The 15,519-nt window shown below is 50.6% G+C and overlaps 1 protein-coding gene across 1 annotated transcript in view; it reads left to right on the forward strand.

Annotated features, from left to right (window-relative positions):
• LOC306926360 (cadherin-2-like) overlaps nt 1–15,306 on the forward strand; it is a gene marked incomplete at both ends in the record, with an annotated part of 25,548 nt that extends 10,242 nt beyond the window's left edge. Inside the window, 2 exons of the mRNA XM_079505626.1 lie at nt 848–1,009; nt 15,097–15,306. Of these exons, the coding sequence (XP_079361752.1) occupies nt 848–1,009; nt 15,097–15,306 (372 nt within the window). The remainder of the gene's footprint in view (nt 1–847; nt 1,010–15,096) is intronic.
• Between the last annotated feature and the right edge of the window lie 213 nt (nt 15,307–15,519).

The following is a 15,519-nucleotide window of genomic DNA, read 5'->3' on the forward strand; positions in this document are numbered from 1 at the left end:
TCAGCGGCAGCTAGAGGCGGGATCAAGGCATACACAGTGCTGCCTTGATCCCGCCTCTAGCTGCCGCTGATTGGTCCGAGGCTTATACCCACCTTTAAATAAATACTTTCTGAAACGTCTATGGCGTAGGTATATAGGAGAAGGAGGGAGACCCGCACACTGCCACTTGCTGCTTCAAGAGCTTCTCATTTAATGTCAATAAAAACTGCAACGTTTCGGCCTTTCGACCTTCTTCAGGCATAGAAATGTCTAAAAAAAGAAAGTCTAACTCATGTTGATCAGGTGATGTAACGGTGATCAACGGTGAAAACAAACGGTGCCGACACAGACATTTAACGCCATTAAAACCCATTCTGGGCGGGAACCCCTTTTGGTATTAGCATTATGTTATGCTTTAGCTATTGAAAAATAGCAGATCTACAAGCTCATAGCGCGCCACCGAGTGGCGCGCTACGAGCTTGTAGGTCTGCTATTTTTGAAAAATCGAAGAACGACTGACACAGAAACATAGGCTTTTTCAGAAAACTGTCAGGATGTAGGCCTAGAAGACATTTTTAGACCTGATCTCAGGTCAGAATGGGTTAACAATAAAGAGACAATATATCACGTATAATGAGGCACAAGATGACGTAAAGACAAACATAATAGGAGGGACTATAAGCGCCCCTCAAACATGAAGGGGGAAATTATTTCCTGGTGCCCTCGTCGCTCTGAATGGGGGGCGGGACTGCGACGCTCATAATATCGTCGTCATCGTCATCACCACCACCTGTGAAGTCTTCATCAGGATTTAATTTCTCTTTGTTTGGTGTGTGCGTGCGTGGCGTGGTGTGGCGTGCGTCCCCAGGACTACGACCTGAGCCAGCTGCAGCAGCCCGACGCCCTGGAGCCAGAGTGCGTGAAGGTCGGGATCCGGCGGCTGGACGAGAGGCCGCTCCACCACGACCACCAGTACCCGCTGAGGTCTGCCGCTCCGCAGCCCGGCGACATAGGAGACTTCATCCACGAGGTACACAGTACACTGCACGCTCTCTCTCTCTGTGTGTGTGTGTGTGTGTGTGCGTGCGCGTGCGCGTGTGCGTGTGCGTGTGCGTGTGCGTGTGCGTGTGCGTGTGTGTGTGTGTGTGTGCGTGCGTGCGTGCGTGCGTGCGTGCGTGCGTGCGTGCGTGCGTGCGTGCGTGTGTGTGTGTGTGTGTGTGTGTGTGTGTGTGTGTGTGTGTGTGTGTGTGTGTGTTTGTGTGTAAATGGTGCATTTATATAGCGCCGTTATCGCTTTACATAGATTGTGCATTACATTCACCCATTCACACACATTCACACACGGATCCAGCCCGCGTGCATGCGTGCGTGCGTGCGTGCAAATTAGTATCAATATTATATCCATATCATTATATTAGAATGGATAATGTCTGAGATTTGGGATATTGTACTATTGTGATATATGGCATAAACGTGTTCTATAAAATATCAATATAAATCAATTGATCGGAATGCGGATCGGGAGCACAAAACAAAAATCGTGATCGGGACATCCCCTATAGTTAGATTCATAACGAACCTTGTTTACAGATGTAGATTCTCCGTACTCATATCTGGAGACCTAGCTGGGCCGTGTACATAAAGTGACCACCAGAGAGAGAGAGAGAGAGAGAGAGAGAGAGGGAGAGAGAGAGTGAGAGAGAGAGAGAGAGAGAGAGAGAGAGAGAGAGAGAGAGAGAGAGAGAGAGAGAGAGAGAGAGAGAGAGAGAGAGATGGACAGGGGAATCTTTCCAAAGCAACTTAATTTCCAGTTGAACATTACGTCATTGTGACACTATAGAGTGTCACAATGACGCCCACATTAAGACATCTGCGGGGCGGGGGCCGGGGAATGACGAGGAGGGGAGTCAGGAGTCTTCAGCGACGCGCTACACAGTCGCTCTAGCAGACAGCTTAATCCTACATCAATGATTCTTCAGAGAGAGAGAGAGAGAGAGAGAGAGAGAGAGAGAGAGAGAGAGAGAGAGAGAGAGAGAGAGAGAGAGAGAGAGAGAGAGAGAGAGAGAGAGAGAGAGAGACAGACATTCAAGCATATCATTAGGCTTGCTAACGGTCAGGATTAGACAGACGGTCTAATTGGAGGTAAATCCGTTGAGAGTTCAGCTAATCCTGCAGACACACTTCAGAACGCACTTAAAGCACTGCTTCTCAAGCAGTGGTCCTTGACGGGGACCACCAGTGGTCCTTGACGGGGACCACCAGTGGTCCTTGACGGGGAAAACCAGTGCCAGTGGTCCTTGGCGGGGACCACCAGTGGTCCTTGACGGGGACCACCAGTGGTCCTTGACGGGGAAAACCAGTGCCAGTGGTCCTTGGCGGGGACCACCAGTGGTCCTTGGCGGGGACCACCAGTGGTCCTTGACGGGGACCACCAGTGGTCCTTGACGGGGACCACCAGTGGTTCTTGACGGGGACCACCAGTGGTCCTTGACGGGGACCAGCAGTGGTCCTTGACGGGGACCACCAGTGGTCCTTGACGGGGACCAGCAGTGGTCCTTGACGGGGACCACCAGTGGTCCTTGACGGGGACCAGCAGTGGTCCTTGACGGGGACCACCAGTGGTCCTTGGCGGGGACCACCAGTGGTCCTTGACGGGGACCACCAGTGGTCCTTGACGGGGACCACCAGTGGTCCTTGACGGGGACCACCAGTGGTCCTTGACGGGGACCACCAGTGGTTCTTGACGGGGACCACCAGTGGTCCTTGACGGGGACCACCAGTGGTCCTTGGCGGGGACCACCAGTGGTCCTTGACGGGGACCACCAGTGGTCCTTGACGGGGACCACCAGTGGTCCTTGACGGGGACCACCAGTGGTCCTTGACGGGGACCACCAGTGGTCCTTGACGGGGACCACCAGTGGTTCTTGACGGGGGTTCCAGGTGGTCCCCCCCAATGCAGCTAAATGATGGAGAGTTGGAAACCATATGGACCCTTAAATTGTTGACGTGATGTTTTTTTCTTCGGATTTGCTAAACTCATGAAAATAACACGTCTATGTGCAAACACCTTTATTAGGTCTTTACTATGGTCCATTTGGTTTCATTTTACGCTTGGTCAGTCTGTGTCTCGGATGTCTCGGTACAGTGGGCAGGTGGTCAGTACAGTCTGTGTCTCGGATGTCTTGGTACAGTGGGCAGGTGGTCAGTATGTGTCTCTGATGTCTTGGTACAGTGGGCAGGTGGTCAGTACAGTATGTGTCTCTGATGTCTTGGTACAGTGGGCAGGTGGTCAGTACAGTATGTGTCTCTGATGTCTTGGTACAGTGGGCAGGTGGTCAGTACAGTATGTGTCTCTGATGTCTTGGTACAGTGGGCAGGTGGTCAGTACAGTCTGTGTCTCTGATGTCTTGGTACAGTGGACAGGTGGTCAGTACAGTATGTGTCTCTGATGTCTTGGTACAGTGGGCAGCTGGTCAGTACAATATGTGTCTCTGATGTCTTGGTACAGTGGGCACTAGTTGGTCAGAAAGAGTAGATCTGTTTCAACCATATTTCTCGTGCAGTTGCAATAAGCAGATCAAACTCATTGTCAGTCTCATCCACATCCGTCAAATGTATATTCGATTGTAAAAAAACATATATATATCATCATCATCATCATTTTTCGACCGCAGTCGAGATCATGGATTCCACAATGCTACGCCAGACTTCCCGGTCCTTCATTGTCATCCCCAGTTCCTGCCTACTGAAGCATGTGTCCCTACACAGCTTTCGACAGCTTTCTACCTCTGGTCCGCCCTGAGGCAGGACTCCAGAGAAGAAGGGAAGATATAACCTCATTGTCAGCTATAATATAGCTGACAATGAGGTTATATCTTCCTAATAATGTTGAATTTATATATTCAAATATATATTATATATTTGAATATATAAATGATATATTCAACATTCGGGGCTAATTTTTAAGAGCAATATTGGATTTTAATTATGGAGGAATGTTCACAGCCCTGATCCGCCGCACGGTTACAGGGACTCATCCTTCTCGGCAGCGAGGCGCTGTCATCGACGAGAGCCAATCGATGGCGTCATGTTTACCACGCTGTGTGTGTGTGTGTGTGCGTGCGTGCGTGTGTGCGTGCGTGCGTGCGTGCGTGCGTGCGTGCGTGCGTGCGTGCGCGCGTGCGTGCGGGCGTGCATGCGCCACGCCCACATTAAGACATCTGCGGGGCGGGGGCCGGGGAATGACGAGGAGGGGAGTCAGGAGTCGTCAGCGACGCGCTACACAGTCGCTCTTGCAGACAGCTTAATCCTACAGACATGACAAGCCTGTGGCTCTTTAGCCCCTCACTCCACACGCACGCAAGCACACGCATGCACATGCACGCATTTGTAATGCTATACTTGTGAGCACGTCAACATTTTAGGATGGCGACTTTACAATACGCCATTTTAACCCATTTTGACCTGAGATCAGATTCTAAAAATGTCTTCTACATCCTGACAGTTTTCTGAAAAAGCTATGTTTCTATGTCAGCCACTCGGTGGCGCGCTACGAGCTTGTAGATCTGCTATTTTTCAATAGCTAAAGCATAACATGATGCTAACACCAAAAGGGGTTCCCGCCCAAAATGGGTTCAACCATTTTGCAGCATGTGTGAGTCAGAGTGTAGAGAGTAGGAGAGTAGTGACACGCTTTGATCTCGCCGCAAAGCGGGCGCCTACGGGCTAGAGTTCCAAACGTTGCTCCTATGGCTGGAACTATCCATAGAGTATATAAAAGGATAGAGACTGAACTGGCGCGAAGCTCCGCCCCCCAGCTATTCATGTCAGTGGAAGTTGCTCAGTGGCGTTTTGAAGCACCCGGAAGACTGCCGGAAGTACCATCTCAGAACGTCTACTTCCGCATTTGACCACCACATTTTGGTGGTCAAATGCGGAAGTGCAACCGAGCGCTCAATGTTAAAGCCCAGCTGCACGGGGTTTCCCGGTCATGAATCCACGGGTCCGCCTGTAGTCCCTCCTCCTACCACTAGGGCCCAGAGCTTCAACGTTGAATAGCCTCACTGGCCCCTTGGAACGATCCCATTGAGATAGAATGAGCACTGCTTCCGCATTCCATTGTTACAGTGGGAGTCAACGCTATAGTGTCACCACTCTCTTACTATATTACTCTGGTGTGAGTATAACAATAATTTACAATTCAAAATGTAGGCATTTAAAGAAAATCCAGAGCGACTACAGTAAGCAAGAACAACACATGGTAATATATCAAATGCATAGACATCTATGTTCCTTTCCACGCACTACGTCCGGCCGGAAAAACTCCAACTCAGGTGAAAAGTAGCCTCGGAACGTTTTTATTTCCAGGGAGAGAAAGAAAGTCTGGGTCCGAGTCCACTTCAATACGGCATGCAGTAAAGTCTGGGTCCGAGTCCACTTCAATACGACATACAGTAAAGTCTGGGTCTGAGTCCACTTCAATACGACATACAGTAAAGTCTGGGTCTGAGTCCACTTCAATACGGCATACAGTAAAGTCTGGGTCTGAGTCCACTTCAATACGGCATGCAGTAAAGTCTGGGTCTGAGCCCACTTCAATACGGCATGCAGTAAAGTCTGGGTCTGAGTCCACTTCAATACGGCATACAGTAAAGTCTGGGTCTGAGTCCACTTCAATAGGGCATACAGTAAAGTCTGGGTCTGAGTCCACTTCAATACGGCATGCAGTAAAGTCTGGGTCCGAGTCCACTTCAATACGGCATGCAGTAAAGTCTGGGTCTGAGCCCACTTCAATACGGCATGCAGTAAAGTCTGGGTCTGAGTCCACTTCAATACGGCATACAGTAAAGTCTGGGTCTGAGTCCACTTCAATAGGGCATACAGTAAAGTCTGGGTCTGAGCCCACTTCAATACGGCATACAGTAAAGTCTGGGTCCGAGTCCACTTCAATACGACATACAGTAAAGCGCAAACGTCGATCACTCTCTGCTGATTTCTGATCGTCTGCACCTTTGTTAAATTGACACACGCACGCACACGCGTACACACACACACACACACACACACACACACACACACACACACACACACACACACACACACACACACACACACACACACACACACACACACACACACACACACACACACACACACACACACTCCTCTCTCTCTCTGTCGCTCTAATTAATTAGTCTCATGTCGCGCAGCTGCGCCTAGATTCTCCCGGCGGATCCTGCCGGGAACTGCCTATGCCATAGACCGCATAGGCTAGGTTAAAAGTGGCGGCTTGGACTCCTCATGCACTACAGGAAGCATGAGGTCAGTCCGTTGCTCTCCTCGGGTTGGCAGAGGGAGTGTAGTGCCCATTAGATAATTGACACTGGGTGAAAAATAGTTTACAAAATCGTGGGATAAAAATAAAAAAAAACAATCAATCTCAATACTAACCCCAACCTCAGTGTTTTCCTAATAATGATAAGCATACCTCGAAAAGAAATATATTACAAACCATAATACAACGCTTTTGCTTGTCTATTTCTCAAATTCTGTGTGGACATTAAGGTCTTCACAATAATAGCAATACAAGCACGCACGCACACACACACACACACACACACACACACACACACACACACACACACACACACACACACACACACACACACCCGCCTCCACTCTCAGCCTAATTCCCCGGCGCTCTCGGCGCGCGCGAGGGCGGTTTTGCTGGAGAATGACAGCTATAGCGTCTCCTCCATGATGACGAAGCGCTGTGGTAAAAATATATATCAAAAATATACATACTCTTTCTAACTGTGCATTACATTCACCCATTCACACACACATTCATACACCGATGGCAGCGGAAACCATGCAAGGCACAAACTAGCACATCGGGAGCAATTAGGGGTTCAGCGTCTTGCTCAAGGACACTTCGACAGTAACTCTGGGGGAGCCCGGGTTCGAACTGGCAACCTCACGGTTCCCATCCAGCCACTCTACCCCTGAGCCACCGCCGCCCACTGTGCATGTATAACTGTGCATGTATAACGTCCACTTGAGTACTTTGTCCACCCTTGGAGATATTCGATATTATAAAAAAGAGTGGTGCAACTCCGTGGGGGGTGGGGGGTGGGGGGGGGTGGGGGGGGGGGAGTTCCAGACCCACATGAACGCACCCAGGGTGCCGGCCCGATTCCGGCGAGTCACTGTACTGTACTGGCACACCCGAAATCATCATATATACAGTTAATATGTGCGTGTGTGTACGTGTGTGTGTTAGGTTGCGCACAGGTGGTGAAAAACAACCATGCTGTTTTCGTGCTCAGACGCACCCACCCACCCACCCACCCAGCCACCCAGCCACCCAGCCACCCACCCAGCCAGCCAGCTACCCACACACATAGCTCCGTAAGGGAGTGGTTGCACCACTCAAAAAAGATTCAGGTTGGGATCAGTGTTTAAGGGTTTAGACCAGGGGTAGGCAACCTTAGGCACCAGGGGGAGGCAACCTTAGGCAACAGGGGTAGGCAACCTTAGGCACCAGGGGGAGGCAACCTTAGGCACCAGGGGGAGGCAACCTTAGGCAACAGGGGTAGGCAACCTTAGGCACCAGGGGGAGGCAACCTTAGGCAACAGGGGTAGGCAACCTTAGGCACCAGGGGGAGGCAACCTTAGGCAACAGGGGTAGGCAACCTTAGGCACCAGGGGGAGGCAACCTTAGGCAACAGGGGGAGGCAACCTTAGGCACCAGGGGGAGGCAACCTTAGGCAACAGGGGTAGGCAACCTTAGGCACCAGGGGTAGGCAACCTTAGGCACCAGGGGGAGGCAACCTTAGGCAACAGGGGTAGGCAACCTTAGGCACCAGGGGGAGGCAACCTTAGGCAACAGGAGTAGGCAACCTTAGGCACCAGGGGGAGGCAACCTTAGGCAACAGGGGTAGGCAACCTTAGGCACCAGGGGGAGGCAACCTTAGGCAACAGGGGTAGGCAACCTTAGGCACCAGGGGGAGGCAACCTTAGGCACCAGGGGGAGGCAACCTTAGGCACCAGGGGGAGGCAACCTTAGGCAACAGGGGTAGGCAACCTTAGGCACCAGGGGGAGGCAACCTTAGGCACCAGGGGTAGGCAACCTTAGGCACCAGGGGGAGGCAACCTTAGGCACCAGGGGGAGGCAACCTTAGGCACCAGGGGTAGGCAACCTTAGGCACCAGGGGGAGGCAACCTTAGGCACCAGTGGGAGGCAACCTTAGGCACCAGGGGGAGGCAACCTTAGGCACCAGGGGGAGGCAACCTTAGGCAACAGGGGTAGGCAACCTTAGGCACCAGGGGGAGGCAACCTTAGGCATCAGGGGGAGGCAACCTTAGGCACCAGGGGGAGGCAACCTTAGGCACCAGGGGGAGGCAACCTTAGGCATCAGGGGGAGGCAACCTTAGGCACCAGGGGGAGGCAACCTTAGGCACCAGGGGGAGGCAACCTTAGACACCAGGGGTAGGCAACCTTAGGCACCAGGGGGAGGCAACCTTAGGCACCAGGGGGAGGCAACCTTAGGCACCAGGGGTAGGCAACCTTAGGCACCAGGGGGAGGCAACCTTAGGCACCAGGGGGAGGCAACCTTAGGCACCAGGGGTAGGCAACCTTAGGCACCAGGGGGAGGCAACCTTAGGCACCAGGGGGAGGCAACCTTAGGCACCAGGGGGAGGCAACCTTAGGCACCAGGGGGAGGCAACCTTAGGCACCAGGGGGAGGCAACCTTAGGCACCAGGGGTAGGCAACCTTAGGCACCAGGGGGAGGCAACCTTAGGCACCAGGGGGAGGCAACCTTAGGCACCAGGGGTAGGCAACCTTAGGCACCAGGGGGAGGCAACCTTAGGCACCAGTGGGAGGCAACCTTAGGCACCAGGGGGAGGCAACCTTAGGCACCAGGGGGAGGCAACCTTAGGCACCAGGGGGAGGCAACCTTAGGCACCAGGGGGAGGCAACCTTAGGCACCAGGGGGAGGCAACCTTAGGCAACAGGGGTAGGCAACCTTAGGCACCAGGGGGAGGCAACCTTAGGCATCAGGGGGAGGCAACCTTAGGCACCAGGGGGAGGCAACCTTAGGCACCAGGGGGAGGCAACCTTAGGCATCAGGGGGAGGCAACCTTAGGCACCAGGGGGAGGCAACCTTAGGCACCAGGGGGAGGCAACCTTAGGCACCAGGGGGAGGCAACCTTAGGCACCAGGGGTAGGCAACCTTAGGCACCAGGGGTAGGCAACCTTAGGCACCAGGGGGAGGCAACCTTAGGCACCAGGGGTAGGCAACCTTAGGCACCAGGGGGAGGCAACCTTAGGCACCAGGGGGAGGCAACCTTAGGCACCAGGGGGAGGCAACCTTAGGCACCAGGGGGAGGCAACCCTAGGCACCAGGGGGAGGCAACCTTAGGCACCAGGGGGAGGCAACCCTAGGCACCAGGGGGAGGCAACCTTAGGCACCAGGGGGAGGCAACCTTAGGCACCAGGGGTAGGCAACCTTAGGCACCAGGGGGAGCCAACCTTAGGCACCAGGGGTAGGCAACCTTAGGCACCAGGGGGAGGCAACCTTAGGCACCAGGGGGAGGCAACCTTAGGCACCAGGGGGAGGCAACCTTAGGCACCAGGGGGAGGCAACCCTAGGCACCAGGGGGAGGCAACCTTAGGCACCAGGGGGAGGCAACCCTAGGCACCAGGGGGAGGCAACCTTAGGCACCAGGGGGAGGCAACCTTAGGCACCAGGGGTAGGCAACCTTAGGCACCAGGGGGAGCCAACCTTAGGCAACAGGGGTAGGCAACCTTAGGCACCAGGGGGAGGCAACCTTAGGCACCAGGGGGAGGCAACCTTAGGCAACAGGGGTAGGCAACCTTAGGCACCAGGGGGAGGCAACCTTAGGCACCAGGGGGAGGCAACCTTAGGCACCAGGGGTAGGCAACCTTAGGCACCAGGGGGAGGCAACCTTAGGCACCAGGGGGAGGCAACCTTAGGCACCAGGGGTAGGCAACCTTAGGCACCAGGGGGAGGCAACCTTAGGCACCAGGGGGAGGCAACCTTAGGCACCAGGGGGAGGCAACCTTAGGCACCAGGGGGAGGCAACCTTAGGCACCAGGGGTAGGCAACCTTAGGCACCAGGGGGAGGCAACCTTAGGCACCAGGGGGAGGCAACCTTAGGCACCAGGGGGAGGCAACCTTAGGCACCAGGGGGAGGCAACCTTAGGCACCAGGGGGAGGCAACCTTAGGCACCAGGGGGAGGCAACCTTAGGCAACAGGGGTAGGCAACCTTAGGCACCAGGGGGAGGCAACCTTAGGCATCAGGGGGAGGCAACCTTAGGCACCAGGGGGAGGCAACCTTAGGCATCAGGGGGAGGCAACCTTAGGCACCAGGGGGAGGCAACCTTAGGCACCAGGGGGAGGCAACCTTAGGCACCAGGGGGAGGCAACCTTAGGCACCAGGGGTAGGCAACCTTAGGCACCAGGGGTAGGCAACCTTAGGCACCAGGGGGAGGCAACCTTAGGCACCAGGGGGAGGCAACCTTAGGCACCAGGGGGAGGCAACCTTAGGCACCAGGGGGAGGCAACCTTAGGCACCAGGGGGAGGCAACCTTAGGCACCAGGGGGAGGCAACCCTAGGCACCAGGGGGAGGCAACCTTAGGCACCAGGGGGAGGCAACCTTAGGCACCAGGGGGAGGCAACCCTAGGCACCAGGGGGAGGCAACCTTAGGCACCAGGGGGAGGCAACCTTAGGCACCAGGGGGGGGCAACCTTAGGCACCAGTGCCAACATTGGCACAAAGGAGGGTGATCACTGGCACACTGGCAAGTGTGTGAGAGAGTATTTTTGGTTTTAAATAAACTATTTAAAAAAATGCAGTCAAATAAAAATGAAGTCCCTCACATTTGTGTGTAAATTACATCCTGCATTCTACATTCATTAAAACTGAACTCTATATTGCTCTGAGTCTAATGATCATTATAACTACGTGAAAGAAAATATTTAAAAACTTCACATTTGTGGACAATCAAAATATGTTGGAATTTTTCACGTGGTGTCATTCAAATTGATTAATGTTGATATGGCACACTGACGATCTAGAAAATAAAAACATGGCACTTAAAGGAGCATTCAGTGATTTGGGTGATTTGGAAAAATACCCGGTCCACCCGGTAACAAGATGTGCACATGCACACGCTCTACAGTGGGGGAAGTACAACAGACCAACAGCACGTGCACCAAGGCACTCGATCATGATTGGAGGAAGGCTCCTCTCATCCTGATTGGATGAAGGCTTTGCCACCCAAAGCCCAAACCGAAACTAGGGTTTTTTGACCCCAGGGGCTCACTGGGGACAGGGAGGAACTCCTTATATGGTCAGCACACTTTATAGTAGGGCGGATTATCCAAAAAATAAGAACAAATAAGTTATATTTGAATTAAGTGAAATCACTGAATATACCTTTAATTAAAAAAAGGTTGCAGATCCCTGGTTTAGACTATAGAGGTTGTCGGTGGTCACAGAAAGGTTGGGAACCCCTGGTCGACTGAGACGTGTATATCCGTACGTCCCTAAACGTTTTGATGAATTGAAAACGGTGGGCCCTATTGGAAAACAAGTGTATAATGCTTTATGGCGTCGTCCACTCACAGTTAAAGGGTAAGACCACTTTTTTAGAGGTTTGGGTTGTTTTCTTACCTTATTATGGGCAAACTAGTCCATTCCATGAGTTATTTCGCTCCGTTGTGTTGTTTATTAGAGATTTGAGAAATACAAAAAGTCGCTCATTGACTTCCATTGTAACAGGGAAACAGCTCTCAAAGTCAGTCTTTTAGCACATGAACCTGTACACCACTTCCTTATTGGAAATGACGGGGATGTAAACACATGGATTTGATCTCGTCCGCTTGTCACTAAAAACATACACAATGGACGTGTTTGAGGGAGACACTTTAGAAGACACTTTAGAAGAAGTGTTTAAAGTGTCTGTGTCTGGGACTGCTCATATGCGAGGCTGCAGCTGGATGCATCTCAAACAGCGTGGAGACTTCTGTTTACAAACGAAACCTCGCAAGACGACCCGCGAGAGTTGGGAACGCCGTAGCACTGCTTCAGTCTATCTCCGACTAAAATAGTAACTTTATAAATCTATCTTAAAAGACGAAAATAAAACCGTATGAGTTTTCCTGGTGTCGTAAACTGTCAGAATCAGCTTTTGTTGCGTTGGTTCATGTGCTAAAAGACTGACTTTGAGAGCTGTTTCCCTGTTACAATGGAAGTCAATGAGCGACTTTTTTTATTTCTCAAATTTCTAATAAACAACACAACGGAGCGAAATAACTCATGGAATGGACTAGTTTGCCCATAATAAGGTAAGAAAACAACCCAAACCTCTAAAAAAGTGGTCTTACCCTTTAACAGTTTTTGTATTGAGTTGTGCTTGGAATGTACTGTAATTCTGTTAATCAATCAGTCAATCAATCAATCAATCAATCAATCAATCAATCAATCAATCAATCAATCAATCAAAGACTAATGCACAGCTAAACCGAACGGTTGGGAGGTCTAATGCACAGCTTTAAAAAAAAAAGTCCAAAACACAGGCATCAATACTGTCCATAAAGGTTTTAGATCCAAAGAAGTATACAAGCGTGCATGTGCGTGTGCGTGTGCGTGTGCGTGTCGGCTCTTTTGTGGCTAATCTTCCGTATCTCAGGAGATGGAGTGTACATCGGTCCGGGCTGACCCTAACCCATTTAGGCCCTGACATAAAAAAAATAATATTTTCTTCTGAAAAAATATATATTCAAAGATCTGTGCCGCATTTTCGCGATTTTTCAAAAATAGCAGACCTACAAGCTCGTAGCGCGCCACTCGGTGGCGCGCTACGAGCTTGTAGATCTGCTATTTTTCAATAGCTAAAGTATAACATAATGCTTAGTTAATAAAACACCAAAAGGGGTTCCCGCGCCCAGAATGGGCTAATCCTCTCTCTTCCCACTGTAATCCCTTCTTCTCTGTGTCACCCTACGCGTACGGCTACGCGGCTATACGCCCCCCTGCTCTGTGTCACCCTGCTGCTATATCTATCCAACACGCACCGCAATCCTCAGCCTAAATGTACCATTTAGGCATTTAGCAGACACGCTTAATCCAGAGCGATTTACATTAAGCAGGAACAAAAACATGGCAATAGATAAAAATAGTTATCATGAATCATACGTAAGCTGAGAACGTAACAGTGGAATATCTATATAATGAAATATATATAGTGAAATATATATAGTGCTATGTCTACATGAAATGCTATCGAAGTATCTAAATGTGACCAAATTTGACTGAGGGACTGCCATTGGATTTTTTTGAATTTTTGTTTTTTCATGTCATAATGAAAGCAGGGAATCGTAGCTTCAAATTGACATATTGGTTGTTCAGTTTGACCCACCAGTTTTTGGAGATATGGCTTATAGAGTAATGTCAGAAAACAGCGAGTTGAGAAAACAGGCTTGAAAGGTTCACTTCTGTGGTCTCTAACATTACACCTAGCTACATGTTTAAGCATTGATTTCATATTTACACGTCGATTTCAGCTCTGACACTTATTTCAGACATGCTCTAGTATGTGAAGAGTCTGCCTGTGCTATTAACTCATTTTGAGAGTGGCCATTGTTTCCCTGTGTAGTGCTGGGTTCCAGCAGCTACTGAACATTTGCTCTGATTATGGGGTTACATATGATGTCATATATACAATGCCAAAAAGAGTGTGGTAGTCATTTGCAGGACCAAGGAGGATCATAAACAACATTTTCCAGTGTTCTACTTGTCGGATCAAACCCTCTCTGTATGTAGCAGTTGTAAATGTTTGGGGCACAAGATGGAAGATGATGCTGACATTATATCGACAACGCAGAATGCTGTATGCCCAAGCTAATATGTTAGCCAGGACATTTCACTACTGCTCAGTTGAGGTCAAGGTGAACCTATTTAGAGCGTACTGCACCCCGCTGTATACAGCCCCCTTATGGGTGAATTATAAAAAAGAGAGCCTGCGCAAGCTTAAGGTGGCTTATAATGATGCTCTCAGGATTCTCCTGAAGAAGCCTAGGGGTGGCAGTGCTAGTCAGCTCTTCTGCAACTCTGGCCTAACCACCTTCCAGGCTCTCTTGAGAAACCTTATGTTCAGCTTTAAAAGCAGACTTGATGGGTCACATAATAACGTGATGAAGGTGTTGACCAATCCTAGGTTTAGCACTGTTAGATACCACTCTTTGATGTGGAAACATTGGTATGAGTGCCTCTTATAGATTTATTTTTAATGTGAGAGATTTTTAGAGTTTTATGAACCCCTGTATTTATTTGTAACTGTTTTGTATGTTTTTAATTGTTGTTTGTCTACTATTGGCTACGGCTGTCAATAAAGTTTGATTGATTGATTGACACGTTGTGAGCTTGTAGACTGGCCATTTGAACTATTCAAAAATGTTTTGCAAAATAGTTTAAAAAAAAGGCAAAGAAGTTTAGGTATAAGGGGTTTTAGCGGTGACGGAAATGGAGCCCCCAAGTCTTTACCACGGACACATTTGTCCGTGTGCGGACATGTTGTTGACCACTGAACTTGAACCTTGCACAAACAAACATATCCGCGAGTGCTCCTGTGAGCGAGTGCTCTCTCTCTCTCTTTTTTGTTTGTTTTTGTTTTTAGATTTGTTTTGGCCTTTTCTGCCTTTATTGATAGTACCAAGTGAAGACGGACAGGAAAGAGGGAAAGAGAGAGAAGGGGAGAGACATGCAGCAAAGGTCGTCATGAACGGGACTCGAACACGCGACGCGCTGATGTGGCATGATGCGCCTGGACCGATAGGCCAGCGGGCTAGCGATCTCTCTTTTAACCCATTTTGGGCGGGAACCCCTTTTGGTGTTTTAAACATTATGTTATGCTTTAGCTATTGAAAAATAGCAGATCTACAAGCTCGTAGCGCTATAGGTCTGCTATTTTTGGAAAAATCTTGAAAATGTTGCTTGAATCTTTGAATGTATATTCTTTCAGAGCGAACGTTTTTAACTCAAATCTCTCTCTCTCTCTCTCTGTCTCTCTCTCTCTCTCTCTCAGGGCCTGAAGGCGGCCGACAACGACCCCACGGCGCCCCCTTACGACTCGCTGCTGGTGTTCGACTACGAGGGCAGCGGCTCGGCCGCCGGCTCCCTCAGCTCGCTCCACACCGCCTCCAGTGGCGGCGACCAGGACTACGACTACCTGGGCGAGTGGGGGCCGCGCTTCCGCAAGCTGGCCGACCTCTACGGGGGAGGAGGGGACGATTGATGGATGACCGACCGCCTCCGCTTTTTTTTTCCAGGGGATTTTTTTTGTTTTGTTTTGTTTTACGACAAAATCCCCGTTCCCTCAAGGTACTATTCATACTCCAGTTTTTTTCGATGATAAGGTGACCACCGAAACGGTGGTCACATGATGAGGGTGACCACCATTTCGGTGGTCACCCTCATAAGCTGACCACCGTTTTGGTGGTCACCTTTA

Source organism: Electrona antarctica (assembly GCF_951216825.1).
Source record: "Electrona antarctica genome assembly, chromosome: 7".
Classification (NCBI taxonomy): domain Eukaryota; kingdom Metazoa; phylum Chordata; class Actinopteri; order Myctophiformes; family Myctophidae; genus Electrona; species Electrona antarctica.